At 39.4% G+C, this 18,768-nt stretch overlaps 2 protein-coding genes across 2 annotated transcripts; one reads left to right on the forward strand and one right to left on the reverse strand.

The window, feature by feature from the left end:
- Nucleotides 1–6,138: 6,138 nt before the first annotated feature.
- Nucleotides 6,139–15,249, reverse strand: nphp1 (nephronophthisis 1). The gene is made up of 20 exons (XM_013910977.1): nt 15,090–15,249; nt 14,703–14,764; nt 14,294–14,354; nt 13,903–14,036; nt 13,458–13,665; nt 12,797–12,898; nt 12,436–12,572; nt 12,189–12,234; nt 11,964–12,051; nt 11,147–11,241; nt 10,936–11,064; nt 9,476–9,550; nt 9,221–9,331; nt 9,064–9,146; nt 8,807–8,883; nt 8,589–8,688; nt 8,296–8,408; nt 8,142–8,215; nt 7,849–7,893; nt 6,139–7,038 (listed from the first exon to the last, which is right to left on the reverse strand). Exons 1-20 carry the CDS (start codon nt 15,153–15,155, stop codon nt 6,760–6,762), a joined length of 2,085 nt encoding a protein of 694 aa, XP_013766431.1. The 5' UTR covers nt 15,156–15,249; the 3' UTR covers nt 6,139–6,759.
- A 972-nt stretch (nt 15,250–16,221) lies between these two features.
- On the forward strand, nt 16,222–18,710 carry LOC102212345 (C-factor). The gene is made up of 4 exons (XM_005733739.1): nt 16,222–16,567; nt 16,892–17,069; nt 17,695–17,789; nt 18,447–18,710. The coding sequence occupies exons 1-4, from the start codon at nt 16,241–16,243 to the stop codon at nt 18,636–18,638; spliced, it is 792 nt and encodes a 263-aa protein (XP_005733796.1). The 5' UTR covers nt 16,222–16,240; the 3' UTR covers nt 18,639–18,710.
- The last annotated feature ends 58 nt before the right edge of the window (nt 18,711–18,768 follow it).

Raw genomic sequence — 18,768 nt, forward strand, 5'->3', positions numbered from 1 at the left:
ATGGGTACAATTTCTAATTTCATGTAATCTTAACAGCATACATTTCTCTCACCTCAATAACACATTTTACTTGAGTATACTTTGATTTACTACTTTCAAAACTAGTTGTATAACAATGAATTAGAAAAAAAAAGCTTTGAAATTAATGTCTGTTTTCCTGTTTAGTATATTCTGTGATTCCTGTTTAACATGCAATTTCAATATTGGACTGTGAGTTACTCTGAAAGAGTCGCTTTCAAACCTTCCACATGCACGTTCCCTCTTTCAGTGACAAATACTTGTTTTGTTCTGCTGATGCTGACACACCCTCTGTCAACCCATTTGTCTGTTAAAGCTAATACGTATAAGGACATGCTCCTGTTTAACGACAAAACATGTGTCAGGTACACTATTCAAGTGAAACTGAAGCAAGGATTTTGTGTGCCATGGTAATGTGATCACCATGACAAACATTTCTTCATTTATAGAAAATATATTTTATTTAGTTTTATTTGCACAAATAATCCTGCTGAGGGTTAAATAATAACAATAATATTAAATAATATATTAAGTATATGACTAGTATTAAAGTATACGCATTAGTATTATTCACAGAAATGCACCATTATTTAAAGTTTTCCAAATAAATCACTCAAGCCTGAAAGACACTTCACTCAAGGATAAACTAGTGTTGTGTTTACACATAACAATAAACCAAATGTTTAAATTGGCACTTTGCTACTAGCTGCCCATCATAAAAACATATCATTGGTTCCCATTTCTTTCTTGAATTAGAAAAAACTAGAATATAAATATGCTGTTTGACAAGCATAAAATTGTATTTTGACACCAAGGTGATTCCCAAAACACTATTAGCTCATAAACCTAGCCTCTCATGACACAGTGTGTCACATGTCCGCAAAAAAACTGAGGAAACTGAGCAAGTGGAGGACAAAAGAAGAAGTGGCAACATGAGAAGCTTGAGAAAAACCAAGGACAACACTACCATATTCAGAACAATAGGTAGGATTTTAAATCCCAACCAAGGGCATACATCCAGTAAGGGCTCCAGTCTAGGTCCCCCCATGTTACCCAGGCCTACCTCAAAATATGATTAACAGACACATAACTGAAGCCATGCTTCCCTTTGCCCATAAACTGAGGAACCAGGGCACACTGATGAGAAGTGGGCTACTGGAATAAGCTAGTGGACAAGGCATGAGAATAGGGAATTGTTGAAGTGCTACTACACATCTAACCCCAGCAAAAGGTGATAGGTGAAAGAGATATGGAACCTATGGATTCTTTGACACCCAACATCTACACTAACATTGAAACGACTAGTACCTCAGTGTTCGAACATTCGGAATAAGCAAGTGCTGTCACAACTAGAGATTCTCCAGGTACAACACAAATGTTACGGCAGGGCAGAGGTATAATCATCCTCACACTCTGAGATTGGGTACCAAGCCCTAAAGAACAACTGGCGGTCCCTTTTAACAGCAAGAAACCTCCAGCAGAATCAGGCTCAGGGAGGGGCGGCTATCTGCTGCGACTGGTTTAAGGTGAGGGGAGAGAGACAGTAACAGAGAATGAAAAATGTGAGTGAACGAGAAACAGTCAGTGCATCATGGCTGTAACAGCCCAAACTTATTGTAGTGTAACCAATGCAGGATTCAGGTTATCCTATATGCTTGCTCAAAAAGGACTGGTATATGAAGAGAAGGATTTTAAATTTGATCCTGGATTTAACAGGGAGCTAATGAATAGAAGCCAACATGAAATATGCTCTCTCTTTCTAGTCCCTGTCAGTACTTTTGCTGCAGCATTTTGTATCCACTGAAGGCTTTTCAGGGAGTTTTAGGACAGTCTGATAATAATGAATTACAGTAGCCCAGCCTAAAAGTAATTAATGCATGAACTAGCTTTCAACGTCACTCTGAGACAGGAAATTTCTAAATTTAGAGATATTGCACAAATGCAAGAAAGCAGTCCTACATATCTGTTCAATACATGAGCAGGTCTTGACCGAAACACCAGAGGGGCAAAACACCAGCTGCTGGTATATATCCAACCGTCATCGGGGTAAAAGCACATTAAAGAACTTAAAACCGCAATCCTTTTCATCTTTGTGCAAATTCATTGAGTCTTCATCTGATTAGTTTGATTTTAACTTGCACAAATAATGCATTTTAGATGTGACTTTGTGGCAAACACAATCTTAGAATAACTGTTGATGTTGTAGCTATTGCAATATAAAACCCCCTCAGTCATTACCACCAGACAAACACACAAGACAGAATAAGCAGACATGAGACAGACACACCTTGCACTAGATCCTCTATTCTGGATCTAGTTACAGGATACACGCGCACACACACTCACATACACAAATACACACAAAGACAATGACAGAAAATGCATAATAATATGTGTCCTAAGCCTGGACAACAAACCCATTGCACGTCCAGGGACTCAGGACTCCCCCAATGCTGTGAACTGTAACCTCGAGGTAACCTCGAGCTGCACCTATATATAGTAAACTTAGCCTGTTTTTTTTAATTTACACGTTTGCTCTACTAAGCTTCATAGGATTTATTCTATAGCTGTCAAATGAACTATACCCTCAAACATCATTGAATGCATTACAAACATGTTTTAATCAAAACTGGATGTTAAGATCTAATAACTAGATATGTAGTAAACACTGTGTTCCTGAAACTGTCTGAACCATTTGAATATCTTTCAGCTCTTTTAGTTGGCTTACTTTCCGTTTGGTTAATGGTCCAAACATCTAAAACTTTTCAGCTGTGTCAAGTTCTTACAAAATGTCCACTGAATGCTACTTGAAACAAAATTAGCAAGAAAGAAAGAAAGAAAGAAAGAAAACAAATTAAAACTACAGTAAAGATGCAAAACACAAAGGCACACACATATACACATTGTAACCCATTCACCTAGCAATTTTGTGCACAAGCTCTAATTTCAAACAAAAAGCTGTTTAAGCCATTAAAAGATAGTCTCTTTGAAAACATGAGATAGACACCAAATAATTATTCCAGCACATCATAAGGTAACACAAAGTTTCCGTTTCCCAAACTGAATCTGTGATCATGATAATTCTAGATCCTCCACTATGAATCTATTTTTTTTCTTTTAATAACACTGATAGGACATTAAATCTGTGTGTGCATATTCTAGCATTTAACTATGTTATTTTACTGTGTGAAATCCCCACCACTATCACCTCTTCTACTTCTTCCTCCTTAGACAATAGTCCACCTGGGGCACAAAGAGAACTGGGTGAGAACGTCTCATTTTTTCCATGTGATAACAATCAGGTCTACAGTTTTACAGTTTTTTCAGTCTGCAGTCCAGTATCATTTATATCTACACAATGATGGTCCGTGTTGAGTGATCTGCAGTGGAGTTAATACATTATCTTCACCTCTATAGTTAGCAAAGTGAGCTCGATATGGCACAGATAAGATTTTTCTTTCCTGTTGACCACAATTTGAAAAAAGGAGCATCTGACAATACACCACTGCTTTCAAATAAAGTCACATTTTACTCTCTTTTTAAACAAACTCTTAGTACCATGAGATTTGATAGTGATGCAGCCATTCAGAGCCAGCCTCTACTAATCGGTGTATTCAGTCTATTGGTGTCTCTGACACTGCTCCCCCAGCCGAGTATCCTACACTTAACACAATTGAGTGATGGATAATCTTAATCACTGCGCTGCAGACTTGAAAAGATCCAAAAGAACCCTTTTCGTATAAAGCCTCTGTGTTGGTTTTCTAGTTTAGCCAGTTGTCCGTGTGGACATCCCAATACTTTTACTCCTCCGCCACATCAAAATCCTGTCCCAGCACAGCTACAGGTCGTGTAGCCATCTTCTTCCATCTGAAGTCAATCATCATCTCTTTGGTTCTACTCCCATTCAGAAGCATATGATTTATCCCAGACCATTAGTCCCCTGTATTCCTCCTCCTGCTCATCACTTATATATCCAATCACTGAAGAATCATCAAAGTATTTCTGTAGGTAGCATGAATCAGAAGTACGAGGTTACAAGGTGATAAGGAATGGAGATGGCACAGACCCCCCTCTACTGCCCACATACTGCCTTATATACCTGTCCACCACCACGTTAACTGACATCGCCTGTAGTTTCTCTCTCAGTAGCAGCATTTACCAATGTCTAGAATTTCTGTCATTATGAAACCATCATATAACAAGAAGAAACATTTGAGCAAACGCAGAAGCTAGATCATTTTTGGCTCACACCCCAGTCAAGCAATTTTCAGATATGGAAAAAAGTAGTATATAGCAGCTAGTGACAATTAATTAACACATACAAAGTGTCCACAATAGTTCAATATTGTTTCTCCCCCTGGTACTGTCCTCTTTTCTCTTTGAAGCTAGTGGAATTCTACACAGGTGACCTCATCACACAGCGAGCACTGGAACGATACTGTACAAACTGGGAATAGAAGCTGGCAAGGCACAGTGGGCGAGTTTAGCAGTGGTTAGTACTTTGCTGTTGTGTTGTGTGTACATATTTAAGAAAATCACTTTCCCAAGTGAAATATAATATTTTAATAGATAATTTCTTGACTAATCTCAAATAACATTGTCTCACCAACCCTGGAAATTTACTCAAACGCATGTTAGATGATCAGACCCATGCTGACTAACTGTATGATACGAGGTTTCGGAAACACCAATAAATGCCACTCTGGATTCTGTTTTCTTTACAGTGTAGCCTCACTACCTCTCTATAGGTACATAGTAAAAGTATTTTCTGTTTAATCTGTAAGACTTAAATTTCATTAATAATTATTTTATTTTATTATTTTACCGTCTAGATACCATGGGAAAAGCACATCTTGCTCATTGCTACTGTCAATCAAGGGATAATCTAAAACCTGTAAATATAATTCAGGACCAAACGCTTTTCTGTCCCTTCTGGGCTTCACAAAGAGTTTCTTTTCCCTTTGTTTGACACAGCCCTGGGATATCTTACTACTATTACCCTGATGGTAATCCAGTTTTGTTTTGTTTTTTCCAAAGCTTATCAACGCTCCGGTCATCAGGGACAGCATACAGCAACCGCAGCAACTGCAATGGAATGTGGAAATACAGGATGTGGAATATGAGTCGCCTGCAAACAGTGCACCAACAAAAGGCTTGGTATGTTTATACACATTCAGAAAGACCACTTTAGGTATTGGGCTGGGGACTTGGAGTATCACTTTGGGGGGGATAAAGGCTTTATAGTCAGTGTTCAGTTAAACAAGACAGTTTGAAGTTCAAACAGAAGGTTAAATGTGTGTTAGTTTCAAGGTTAAGATCATGTTAGACGATGAGGGGATGTAATAGGAATTACTAACATGCTGATAGGTGTTTGCACTCTTTGTCATTTTGGAAATATTCTTACTGGCTTTGTTGCTTTTCTTGAGTAGGATGACCTGGCAGATATATTCATGCCTTTAGGGTACAATTAAATTACTGTAGTCAGTTGTCAAATACACATGGGGAAATAAAATATGCCCTTAAGCATCTCTACTCACCAATTAACAGGCTACATCTTATTCCTTTCTTTTTTATTCAGAATGTGTTGGGGGATTTATGTGAAGAGTTTAAAGAAACATTTACTAACATCTTCATATTACAAAACCAACAGTGTAAATAATATGGATTTTTTTAAAGGTCTTATCTCATAAATTAAATTACAGAAGCCTTAAATGCCTTTCAAACAACTTTTTCAGATTTTATTCCCAAAGAAATATGTTTAGTGTGACAATATACAATTTATCATAAAAAAGTATGTTGAATTGCTGTAATAAATGTTGCTTTGGACGTGAAGCCGTAACCGACAGCACCCAAACTGACCCAACCTCCTAGTGCTCCTTAGCTTTTATACCAGGCTATAAAAAGAACACAGCGGGCCAATTATTAACTCCTGTAACCCTACACTACAGACCCTCCCAAACAAGCACATACACACAATGATGTTGAAATAATGGGTGGGGCTCAGTACCCAGTGAGATGACAGGGCTGAAAAAGCACCTTTGTGGATGTAAATAAGTGATACGAACACAATTTTTATCATAAAATTTAAATTAAAACATGCCAATAATGTTACCATTACTGGCATTAGTGGCACTCATTGTCCCTTTTTTAATCCTGTAACACATTTTTTTAACTTTAAGAGGAAGGACGTTGATTCTGTGATTAAATACAAAATAAATAAAATATTTTATTTCACAGCTACACAGACTACGATCAGTGCCTTTGGTAAACATAAGGTTCGCAAAGACGTGTATGCTCAGTAGTTTAGCAGAAGCAGAAAGGAAGTAAAGCGTGTTGGACATGTGAGTTTTGTCTTGTTTTCAACAAATTCAGTGAAAAACCAATGAAGAATTGCCCTATCTTGTCACGTGTTTTATCTTAAGTGTATCTAAAATATGACATATTATATATCATCTGTGCCATGGACCAAAACTAAAACTATAATAACTACATGAAAGACTAACTAGGTTATAGTATGTGATATATTGTAATGAAAAACAGCTACCAAAGAGGAAGCCCGGTCTTTCATTCAAATTTCAACCACTGCTGGTTTTAGTCTTCTTCATTAAAATTTACTAAAAATAATAAACATATAGAATATTGTGAGTTTTAACCTTTAATTATTTTCAAAATATATGTGAAAATTAGGATAATTAACTTCAACCAAATAGCACCTTCAGCCAGAGGGAGCTGACGTTATTGTCACCACGCCACACGGAGAAGGTCAAAAGTCAACTCGGTAACATCAAAAGCGAGATGCGTGTGAGCGCCATCAACAAAGACCTCAGGAACTCCTGACTGGCCGGTGTTGTTGCGTTGGTTTTTCAGTGTTTCCAGCATTGCGTAGATGACTCTTGCACGTTGTTCCTCAGAGAGCGGGTCCGCCCAACAATAACAGGGCAGCGATGGAGAGTGGAGCAGGAAATACACAGATGACATGTAGACTTTAACAAACTCCAGTTTTAGATAGGAGAGGTCCCTCTGTAAACACACAGGGAGAAAGCTTTAGTTCATATTCACATCTCAGTGTAAGCCACCCAATCTATTATACTGACAGCATCCTCTACAGGTCTGAGCTGATATTACGCATCCAAAGATGCAGACTGTTACTGTAATAATGTGTAATGTATTAATGTGTAATGTGTATGTGTTAGTCCCCGTAGGGAAATTGCTCCTCTGCATTTAACCCATTCACCCAGTGAAGCAGTGGGCAGCCACCAATGCAGCGCCCAGGGAGCAGTGTGTAGGGACGGTACCTCAGGGTAACCGTTCAGTGGAGTCGAACCCCCCGACCTTCCAATCATGGGGCCACCACTCTACCTACTGAGCTATCCCTACCCCACTGAGCTATCCCTAAACTCAGTAGCTATCCCTACTGAGTTTAATTAATTAAACCAGGCAATCAATACTTCTTCAAAGCTACCTTTTACCTAACCAAAACATCCTATTTCCTCTTTGTTCCCAAAAAGAAAGCAGATCCCCAACATATCACTTTGTAATGGGATCTGTCCCAAAACCCTGTTTCCAAAAGAGTTGTAATAATGCATAAAATGTAAATAAATCCAGAATGTCTGGCCTGCAAATCATACAATCCCTTATATTTGATTAAACATGACAAAAAGACATATTAAAAACCTGGAAGGAAAAAATAATTAAAATTTTTAATAGTTCAAAATAGTTGGTACAGGCCCGATTAATATATTTACGGGTTTGCATATGCTTCCATCCAGACACAGGGCCAAAATGTGTTTGGACACAGAGTTGTATAACTACACACCTACACGCACGCACCTTTTGTGCTCTGTTCATGTTAGTCTCAGCATCCAGCCAGGCACTCTGGAAGAAACACAGTTATTTGAATATTCAGTTGTCCTTACCATCAAACAAATGTGATGGGTCATACCACTTAACAAGCTTTAAACTCTCTCTATATATAATCACACATTATTTTTACTATGAGAATATTAAAAATAATCTCACAGAAATCATCTTCAACAAGCAGAATTCCAGCTGTGTTGATAAAGCAACAAAACAAAGGAGCAGTTGTTGAATCTTATTTGAATGACAAATGTGACTTTTCTCACCCTGAGAGCATCTAACAGGTCTGGCTGGTCCAACAACACAGGGAAGGTTGAAAGTATAGGACTGCATATTAGATCTGAAAGAGAGATAATGGTATTAAACCCAGAGCTGTGAATGTGATCGGTTTGGATAAGAACCACTGACAGTGCGAGCTACCTGCATTCTGCATTGTGGGCCTGTCCATCAGCAGTGCGTCTGCAAGCAGATGCCTGTGCAGAACCAGCAGATGGATGCAGTTTAGGCAGTGGAGGAGAGTATCTGGAAGGACACTGAAGAGAAAAAATGTACTTTTCACAAACATATACATGCACGCACATACATGCACACAGGGATATATCTGAGATGAGTCAGGAATGAGTCCAAATAAACAGAGGAAGGCTTTATGGATAAGATATTCTACTGCAGGTGTTCAAGCACAGTGGCAGTCTTTTTTTCACTGATCTTCTAACCTGAGCTGTGTTTGCGTCCGGCTGTTGGCTGATTTCAGCTTAACAACAAGTTTGGGCTGCCGCCTGGCTTGGAGCATCTGCTGGAAAACACCACTTGGAGCTGAGAGGAGAGGAGATACACTGATTAATATAACATAAAAACGATTATTTTGTTTCTATTGTTTTTTCCTTATATTATTTTAAGATCAAAATGTACTGAGTCTGCCATTTCTCCTTACATCCTCTAGTGGGTGACGCCTCCACTGCTACATCCTTCTCATATGGAGTGCCACCATTCACAGGCAGTTCATAGGTCCTGTACACAGTAGATAATTCAATTTTGTGCACGCTTAATAATGTCAGTGGTTTTGCGCTAGGTGTCATTTTACTTTGTTAATCTTTTCACTACTTTAGGTGTCTAAAGAAAAGATATTCTTATATATTTTCGCAGCTTTTTCTGCATATGTCTGGATGACTGTAAAAAAAACACATGTACCTGTTCGGCACAGGATTTCCTGCATCATCGGTCAATTTGAGGAAAGCCCAACCACAGCTTAGGTCTCCTCTCTCCCCAGTAGACTAAAACAGAGACACTTTTTCTTTTCTTTCCTTATATACATTTTTGTAATTCGCAAAATTGTATGCACCCTTACATTTCGTATAAAAGTGACTCCTAATTCAAAGAGGATCCCGAGGTTAGGAGACACAGAGTTGCAGCGCAGAAAACAGTCTCCATCCAAGAGGGTGGGCAAGATACCGGTCACCTTGAACAGACACACACATGAACACATGCTAAATTTCACATTTCTCACAATTTCTTTTTTTGTCTTCTTTTGCAGAGCCTCAGTACAAAGAGTCTGCAAATCAGTTTGTGTTGTAAGGTTACAAACATAGCAACCTCCACATACCCTTGGAGAGAAGCTCCAGGTCTTTGGGCTCTTGGCGTTGTAGGCTGCCCTTATTATGTGGATGTTACTCAAAACCTGAAACACAGTGAAACTCATGTTGAAAAAAGCAAGAGAGCGAGGGAATTAGATACAAAGAGTTAAATCTGAAAAAAACCCTGCATAAAAATCTTCCTGTTTTATGGCAGAAACGTGTTCTTTGTTGTCTGAGTTGAGCTGAAATGTGACTGTTTCATAAGCTTACACACTTAAAGAGACCAATACATGATTCCTGCCACTAAAGTAATCAAGGATATGAATTACTACATCAACACTAGCCCGGTTAAATTTGAAAACGGCATTTTGGTCTGAAAACGCTCCACGTCACACTATCGTTTTCAGTTGTTTTCACAGAGTTGTTGATCCATGGCCGAAAACGATTACGTTCCAGTCCTGCGCATGCATGAAACGCAAGACGATTCGACCTGCCTCATTTCTGTCTGCTGCTTATTTACTTTCCGGCTCTCTGAAATGTTGCGACAAAATGTTGAGGAAAAGCACCAAGTTTTTTAAATGGACTAACAATGAGGTGGAGTTGTTGCTGCGAGTAACACAAAAGTACAAAGTTGCAAAGCAAGTGAGAATTAAAGAATTTGAAGAAAAGCTATCTGGAGCATGTGCAAACTGATCTTTAATAGGGCTGTCAAAATTGAGAACAAACAAAACAACTGCTGTATAATGCCCTCCGCTATCATAGTTTATGCATCACATGACAAAATGTATCATCAACTTCGAAAAAGTTCCGGGTTCGCTGTTCACACTGCTACGCAAAAACGGCGTTTTCGAATGTATCCGCTTTGAAAAGCGTTTTCAGAACACTGCGCTTTCCTTGACCTTGGCCGTTTTGGCCTTCGGTCTCAGTGTGGACAGAAGGCCAAAACGAAGAGACAACGATGCCCTAGCCGTAATGTTTGACACCTGTTTTACCTAATACACCAAAAGTATTAATAAAATTCATTATACTCTGAAGACATTTGGAGAAATTAAAGAGGTGCAGTAAAACATTACAGTACAAAAGAACGTAATAATGATCGCTCCAACCAAGGAAGAATGGAAGCAAATGTTCCCCTGATTCTGTTTGTAATAACAACAGTGGTATAAGCTTTCTGCACAAGCAAATATGCTAAGCCATAAATTCTAGATGTGCAGATAAGGTTGAAATAGCTCTTTTTGCAGACGACTGTACACCACTTTATACAGCACATTTTAGTCTATTTAGAGTGACGCAAAAAAGAAAAAACTTCATATAATGAAGCGTTCAGGATCTTTCTCAGTTCTCTAAATGTTTGTGACTTAGTACCTTTCTTGGTGTGTGGCATAAATTTATGTTGTAAATATCTCATAATGGTTTTAAATGATTTCTTTTTCATTTTTTGTCATGGACTAGTGTCTAAAATAAAAGTATACAGAGACAACCATGATACCTGAGTTCCGTCAAAGGCACAGAGGCGGACGTGCCGGCTGAGGACTTGAACACCAACCCCAGGAGTAGGAATCATCCTGCAGCTCCACAAACTGAAACAAACACTCGTGCTGACCTGCCGAGGACGAACCTACACCACAGGAGAATCACACAGTAGGCAGGTTTATGACTATAGTTGCTGGTAAGTGTCAGAAACACAGGGACAAGCTCACCTTGCCAGTGTCTGGGTCCAGGAAGAGGTCTTTAAAGGAGAGCTGTGATTGGCTGAGCTGAGGCTGAATGTAATGACTTCCTCTGTATGTTACACCTAATAAAGGACACAAAGGGTTACAGCTTTGCCCTGAAAGTCATGTAGCATTGGCTTGTTAGATAAATATTACTATTTACAGTGACAGCTGCTTCTATCAATACGGTAACAATAGGGTAAAAATTGTGCATCTAACTCACCATTCAATCTACTGTACCAAAACAACTACAGTAATAAAAATAACATCCAGTATAACTCACCCAGTATAAACTCTTAATTGTTGAAGCCTGTGCAGTTATGAACTTGAATAATTTAAAATGTCTTTTAAACCAGCTCCTTTATCTCACAGTGTAAGCTGTTCAAGCTGTTTTAAGTTTTGGGTGTCATCTTAGTTTAAATCCAAATTTCCATTAAGATGCAACAATTTGTAGAATTGTTGATTTTTCCAAATATAAATGTGACACATCCTGTGATTCCTGCTTCACTGATGCAAGGATTTGTTACTACCTTGGAATACATTACTTAGAATTGGGGAAATGTAATCCACATATTTTGCTGCTTTATAGAAAAATTATACATTGACAAAGTAATTGGCAGAAGTTGAGTAACTGGCAATGAAAACAGTTTCCCCCTAGCCTTATAACAGCCACTTAACCTGTAGGATGATGTCAGGCAGCACTAAGGGAGGCAGGTCTGTTCACCACCAGTGGACCAGCAAGCTCTAGGATTTACTGAATTCTGCCACACACACACACACACACACACACATGCTGCATAATGACCTTCCTCCACCAGTAATTTATTGAGAGTTGATGGTCTGAATCCTGAAGGTATAGCACCCATGGCGGAGAGCACATCTGTTGCATCAATCTGTCACAGACACACGATAAAACCATAAAACGTATTTAACACAGCGCTAAAGATTGTGAATGCAGTATTTGTTGTTGGGAAAATTAATAGCAGTTTCAGTTCTTGTAGTTATAACTGTAGAGTATAGAAAGTCACACCTCACTCAGAGCCTTTTTGACTGTAGACCAGTTAGAATGTGAAGCACTGTCAACAAAAACAAAAGAAACCAAGAATAATTATGTTATTCATTCACACCAGTAAGTAATATTTTTATGCTGCCATTAATCTGGATAAATGTAGTTTTCAAAATTATCTTCCTTTTAAACAAAGTCTCTCAAGTGTAGGGAAACACAGACCCTGGAAGCTTAATGCCATTAAATAAAAATTAAATAAAAAACTTTCAACCTCCATTTGTCTGGATCATCAGTTAATTCTTCACTATCTTGATTTTCCTCCTCTTCCGACTCCTCCTTGTCATCATCATCTTCTTTTGAATCATTGTCATCATCATCATCATCTTCCTCATCAACACTAGAGCCAATCTAACACATTATGGTTACATTTAAAATATAATCAGAAATCATATCCTGTTATGGTCTTGATCTTTTTTGTCAGTCTATACTAATATCAAAAACACAATGAATAAAGAAAACTGCTGCAGGCTGCATTTTAATGTTCTCAGTAATGTTTTATAATTCCTTCAGCTAAACACTTGTCTAAATGAAAATTCATAATGTTGGACTTGCTATCATTGCAGATTTTGTACCTTCAGGAAGGTTTTTGGAACCACTCCTCTGCTGCCTTTAGTGTTCTGAGCCAGCCACCATCCATCTGCTGCCTTCCTGATAATCCTCAACACCTCCCCCTTCTGAAACAACAGGCCACAGAACACCATGTAAGTTCACATAACTCACACATTTATAACAAACAGATGAGATCAAATGCAGTTCATCACAGACATGTCTAAAATTCAGATGTGAGGATAAACCTATCTTCCTAATCGGTTAAGTACTTGATTAAAAATTAACCGGCAATGGAATAAGATTCATTAACACAAAGGGATATCAAATTGGATAAGTGGAGATGGATGGATGGATGGATGGATGGATGGATGGATGGATGGATGGACATAACGATTAATAAAGCTTATAAATTACACTACAGTGCACTAGACTGCATGCCAATATCTACCAGACACATCATAGAAATGTTTAAAATTAAAAAGGTAAATAGTTTTCAGAAATATGTAAATTACATTTGTTACTTAATTCAGGCCTGCAAGACTTGAAGAAGATTTGGATGGCTAGAGCGCCCTCTTCTGTTGAAACTAAATATTATACAATATCGCTTTTAACATGCAAGGGGAAAGAATCCAAGCTCTAAACGTCCTAAATATATTGCTGACATCAAGGCTGTTTGTGTTTTACCCGAACAGACAGATCTCCTTCCTGCTCTCCTTTGAAATCACTGAGGACCATGTAGATGCGAGCATCTGACTGAGATGGCGGTTTCAAATCTCGCCTCTCATCACCGGCAATGTTGTTATCATTTTCTACATGCTCTTCTTCATTGTCGTTACTGTCTTCGTCATCGTCTTCTTCAGCACTATTTTCACTATCTTCCTTTGAAACATTACTGTGGACCAGGGAATAATTCAGTGAAAAAAGGTATTCTTGGGTCAGATTTGTCAATCAATTGTTATTGAATCTGTCAGATAAACTGATGCTTTGCAATGAAGCATGCAGGTTAAATTGTTGTGGGGAAGTCAAGCCCCCTGCAGCAAGGACTATAAAGTACATACACAGATCAACAACAAAAAAAACTCTACCGTCCCAGTTTTCCTTCTTTGCAACTAGCACACATTTCACTAACCCTGCTTCAGTGCTGGGTCCTGGTGGCGACAGCTCCAGAGAGAGAGTTTTTAGACGCTCCACGATGTTTTGCACTCGTCGCTCCTCTTCCTGTTTCCTCTGATCATAATTGCCCACTGGAGCCAGCTCATCACCCTGAAAGATCAAGCATTAGCTTATGATGACTAATTAGCTACACTGCTGTCAACCATGCAACATTTTCCACAAAGATAAATTAATATATCGATTTGGTGCTGTAAGTAATGACAACTGCCTTAATAAAAACAACTAATATTAGTCAAGTAATATCACTGATTGCTTCCAATTGTTGGCATCGAAAGATTATATTAAATCTGTGTACGATAATAGTATTTGAAAAGGTTGAAAAGTTTCTTAAAGATTAGAAAACTAACCTTGCTCAGTTTCTTCAGTGTCCTTAGTGTCTCCTCTGCTGACATTTGCAGTTTTTGGCATCTGTTTGCAAGTAGATATCAAGCATTCCATAAAGTAGGTGATCAGGGCATGTGGTAGAGAGGGTCATCATGCTGAAATATCCTTGGGCAGACTGATAGCGAACTCACTGATGTACCCATTGCAGTCTGAGCACGTGTGTAATTGTTAGAAAATGCTTATAGATACAATCCTGTATGGATTTGTGCGTGACTGGGTGAGTGACACTTTTAGCAGAAAACCCTTTGAGTGCTCAACTGAGTAGAAAGGCGCTATATAACTACACACAAGGATTTCAATGTTAAAACAGGTGAGGGTGCTCATCTTAAGAGTAAGGAAGGGCACTGCTGGTGCTCTACCACAGTTGGTTACCTTCGAAAGGCCTCTTCAGTGGATCCAGCCTGGCTCTGGACATCCTTCTCCAGACTGTCAACCTGTGAAAGTGTTTAAATCAATGTACAGTTCAGCGTTTACATTGATGATTATGTCGGTTTTTATTCTGGTTTACATTGCTAACTCACAGCAGTGCATCATAATGAATTGTTACGAACAGATGCTAATCAATATTTATGCTAGCGCATGCCACGTCGGTAAAGGGCTTATAAGACAAAAGTGTTTAGAGAAACAGTCGAGTTCAAGCCTCGGGATCACATCATTTCGAAAAAGCTCTGGTGGTACATGTGCAACAACTGTATAACGTTCAGTCCGAACAGCTTGGTGCAGTCGCACCTAAGTTTAAAGCGTCGTTCTTGAACTGACCTGTTTTTCTACTTCATCCACTTCTCTCTGGGCTAGCTGCAAAGGTCCTCTTCTTTTTAGTGGCATTTATACACTTTTTAGGGTCACACGGTACGTGTGTTAGCTGATCTTCTAACTTGCTAACTGACGCTGGGCTTCCAACAGTTGCTAAGCAACTGACTTCTTCTTCTTCTGTATAAGGTTTATTGGCGGTTGGCAAACAGCAAAATGGTGTAATTTCCGTGCTCATTGTGGGTTTGTTTTAGTCAGCATATTTCGCTTATGTAATATATTTTTATATATTCGTAAATGAATGAACGCGATATTAATACAAAGACTATGTTTTCTGGGTTTTTTTGCAATTATTGGCAGTTTACAAGCTTACATCAAGCTACCGCCGCCTACTGGTCTGGATATTTTCTCACGATTCCTTGAAAAATTACTGACGTTACTGCGACTTCATAATGTTGGAGTTGTTTGTGTTTAATGCGCATTTAATTCAGATTCAGTGCCATAAGTGTAAAAATTGATCGGTCTAAAGCCAAATATTGGATCAAAAGGCAAAACTACCATTATTGATTGTAATCATATATGAATCCAAATACCCTCCAAATTATGATGTAATGCATTTCCATTTCCTCTAATACTAGTTTTTAAATCCTAGATGTTTGATGCTTTTACAGGTTTTATGTCCAAAAAAGATAACATAAAATATTACTGATATTTTTACTTCTCTTCCGAATCGAGCGTGAATTCCCCCCCAATAATCCTCAGCTTTTGACTGATCGAACCCATCCAGCACCACATCTACAACTTGGTCAATACGCCCTGTAAAATTATATCACTCTTTCAAAGGACACTTGCAATGCACAGTTGTGTAAGTGCTTTCAGAAAGACCTATAGGGGGCGTGCGTTACGTCCTTTGCCTTTCGTGTTACCTTCACTGTCACTTTTCTTTTCCCCAAATTTCAAATGTATAATTTCAAAACATACCACCACTGTAACAGCGTTGTTGTTTTTTTATAGAAAAAAAAGTTTAAAGGTCGCTTATGAGCCCATTTAAGATGTCGTTCGGCAAGCGTCCTCGCTAAATTGCCCCCGATTTTCTAAGTTACGACCCTTTGAGTGGCAGTGAAGGCAGCAAACACTGTTAGTTATGTCATTTATCAACCATGGCTGCACCCGTCGCTCTTATTCAAGGTGCGAGCAGAGGACTGGGCTTTGGATTCTGCAAATATATACTTAAAAATAAATCACTCGCTACTGTTGTAGCAACATGTCGAAACCCGGACGGGGCTGCAGAATTGCGGAGCCTGGCCGGCCAACACCCGGGCCGACTGATGGTTCTCAGACTGGACGTGAACCACGAGGAGGACATCCGCGGAGCTGCAGAGAGGGTTAAGGAGAGTTTCGGTCGGCTGGATCTAGTCGTCAACTCCTCGGCAATGCTTCACCCCTCGGGGAAAGGAGAGACCAGCTTGAGGGATGTTTCTGCACAGGTAGACCTTTGTTTTAGTGTGAGAAGCCACATTTCCGTAAAAACTGGAGTAAAAGTTAGTTTAACTCACTGTCGTGAGTCAAACTGTTGCCTGTGTAGAAAATACATGCACAGAAGTAGTGCAAAAAACTTGGTGAGACACCATCATCATAGAGGCATTTGGATTTCCCCCTGTAATGGTACATACATTGGACTTTTTCTAACAATCTCTGGTGGTCCTTAAACTGTGCTGGTGATGTCTGTGTCCAGCAAGAGAGTCTGAAATCGGCAACACCAAATTCATTAAATCCTTAACCTAATTAAGTAACTTTTTTCCCATTTTCAGGGTATCATTTCCACCTTAACGACTAATACAGTGGGTCCCCTGGTCATGGCCAAGTATTTCTCCCCCCTCCTTCTTAAGGGCAGTGGTGGATTTGGTCAGCAGCCTGCAGAGAAAGCCAAACAGCACAGCGGGATCATTGTTAACATCACAGCGAAAGTGGGATCAATTGGAGACAATGGTATTTGGTGGTTCCAAAACACTTTGTGCATACATGTCATGTAGGCAGTGGCACTTCCAGACCAAATTTATCAGTGGGACCAGTGTTTTGTTTTTGTTTTTTTAATCGGAGCACAGAACAAAACAAAAAAGATTTTTTTTAAATGTATTAAGCACATACTGTACAGGATTGACAGTCTCTGTTTCTGATCCCTTGTTCTTTGCATCCTCTCCAGCTAACTCCTCTTTCTCTCTTTCATCCCCTCATGATCTTCATCCTGTCTCTCTACACTGTTCTTTGTTAACAGGGGAAAAACCCACCAGCTAAACGGCTCCAAATTTAAAAGAGCAAGTGTGCAGCACCCTAAACAGTCCATGTTGAACACCTCAGCAATTTAATTCCAGTTACCGTGCCACTGCATATCACCATAAGAAATCAATTAATTATTATCTCTTGAGCACAGAGGCCAGAGCTAGTTCTACGGGGGCGTTGGCCCCTGTCTAAAACCACCTATGCACATAGGCAGCACCACTTTTGTCACTTAGCTGAAGGACAGAGCATAGTTACAAAGCAGATATTTATCTTTTGTTATAATGTGCATGCATGCACTGTGGTAAAATGTTCATCTCTAACACTTTTTTCTCAGGTCTTGGAGGTTGGTACAGCTACAGAATGTCTAAAGCAGCTCTTAACATGGCCACTAGGAATTTGTCTATAGAGCTGGGCCGCAGTCGACCCAAGGTAAGTGTTTTCATACATGCTGCATTAATGTCTTGGTGCATGCTCAATCATCAAGTTAAGGAAATCCCAAAGAGTTGAGTCTATTCATGTGGTTTTTTGTTTGGTTGGCGTTTTCAGTGGGAGAAACATTTCGTCATTCGTCCAAGTGACTTCCACCCTTATGTGTCGGGAGTATCAGAACAACTGAGACGCATTTTCTCTTAAGACTGGGTCTCTGTTGGTTTCAAACCCCAAGACACACTGTGCCAAAAATTGGTCCACCCAAAAGATATGTCACAAATAGAGTAATATAGTGTACGCTGTTAAGTGCCAGGAGGATTGCCAGGATTTATACATCGGGGAAACCAAACAACCTCTGGCTAAATGGATGGCACAGCACACAAGAGCTAACTTGTCAGGCCAGGACTCCGCAGTCTGTTCACACCTACAGGCCATGAGATACTGTTTCAATGATGAGGAGGATGTACACATCCTGGACAGGGAGGAACTCTGGTTTGAGCAGGGAGTCAAGGATTTACATGAAAAGGGAAAAACATCTCTGAGCTTAAGGTCTAAGATGCTTGTTACCGGTGTTTGTATCTTTCTTTTAGAGCATGGATTAGGGCATGCCCTTGTACATAGATCCCATAGCCCATAATGATGTTTTTTTTTCCCCAGGTTGTTTGTGTGTCCCTACATCCAGGAACAGTGAACACAGACCTCTCCAGACCTTATCACCAGAATGTGCCACAAGACAAGCTGTTCAGCGCTGAACACTCTGTGAACTGTCTAATGAGCATCGTTGACACACTAAATATAGAAAAGACTGGAAAAGCGTACAGCTGGGATGGAACCGAACTCCCGTGGTAGAATTTCTAAGAGATGAATTTCACCACTTCTCAAATCAAATCAAATCACTTTTATTGTCACATCACATGTGCAGGCACACTGGCACAGCACATGCGAGTGAAATTCTTGTGTGCGAGCCCCACAAGCAACA

This window comes from Pundamilia nyererei, unplaced genomic scaffold, assembly GCF_000239375.1.
Source record: "Pundamilia nyererei isolate P.nyererei 1_Seehausen unplaced genomic scaffold, PunNye1.0 scaffold00054, whole genome shotgun sequence".
In the NCBI taxonomy this organism is placed as follows: domain Eukaryota; kingdom Metazoa; phylum Chordata; class Actinopteri; order Cichliformes; family Cichlidae; genus Pundamilia; species Pundamilia nyererei.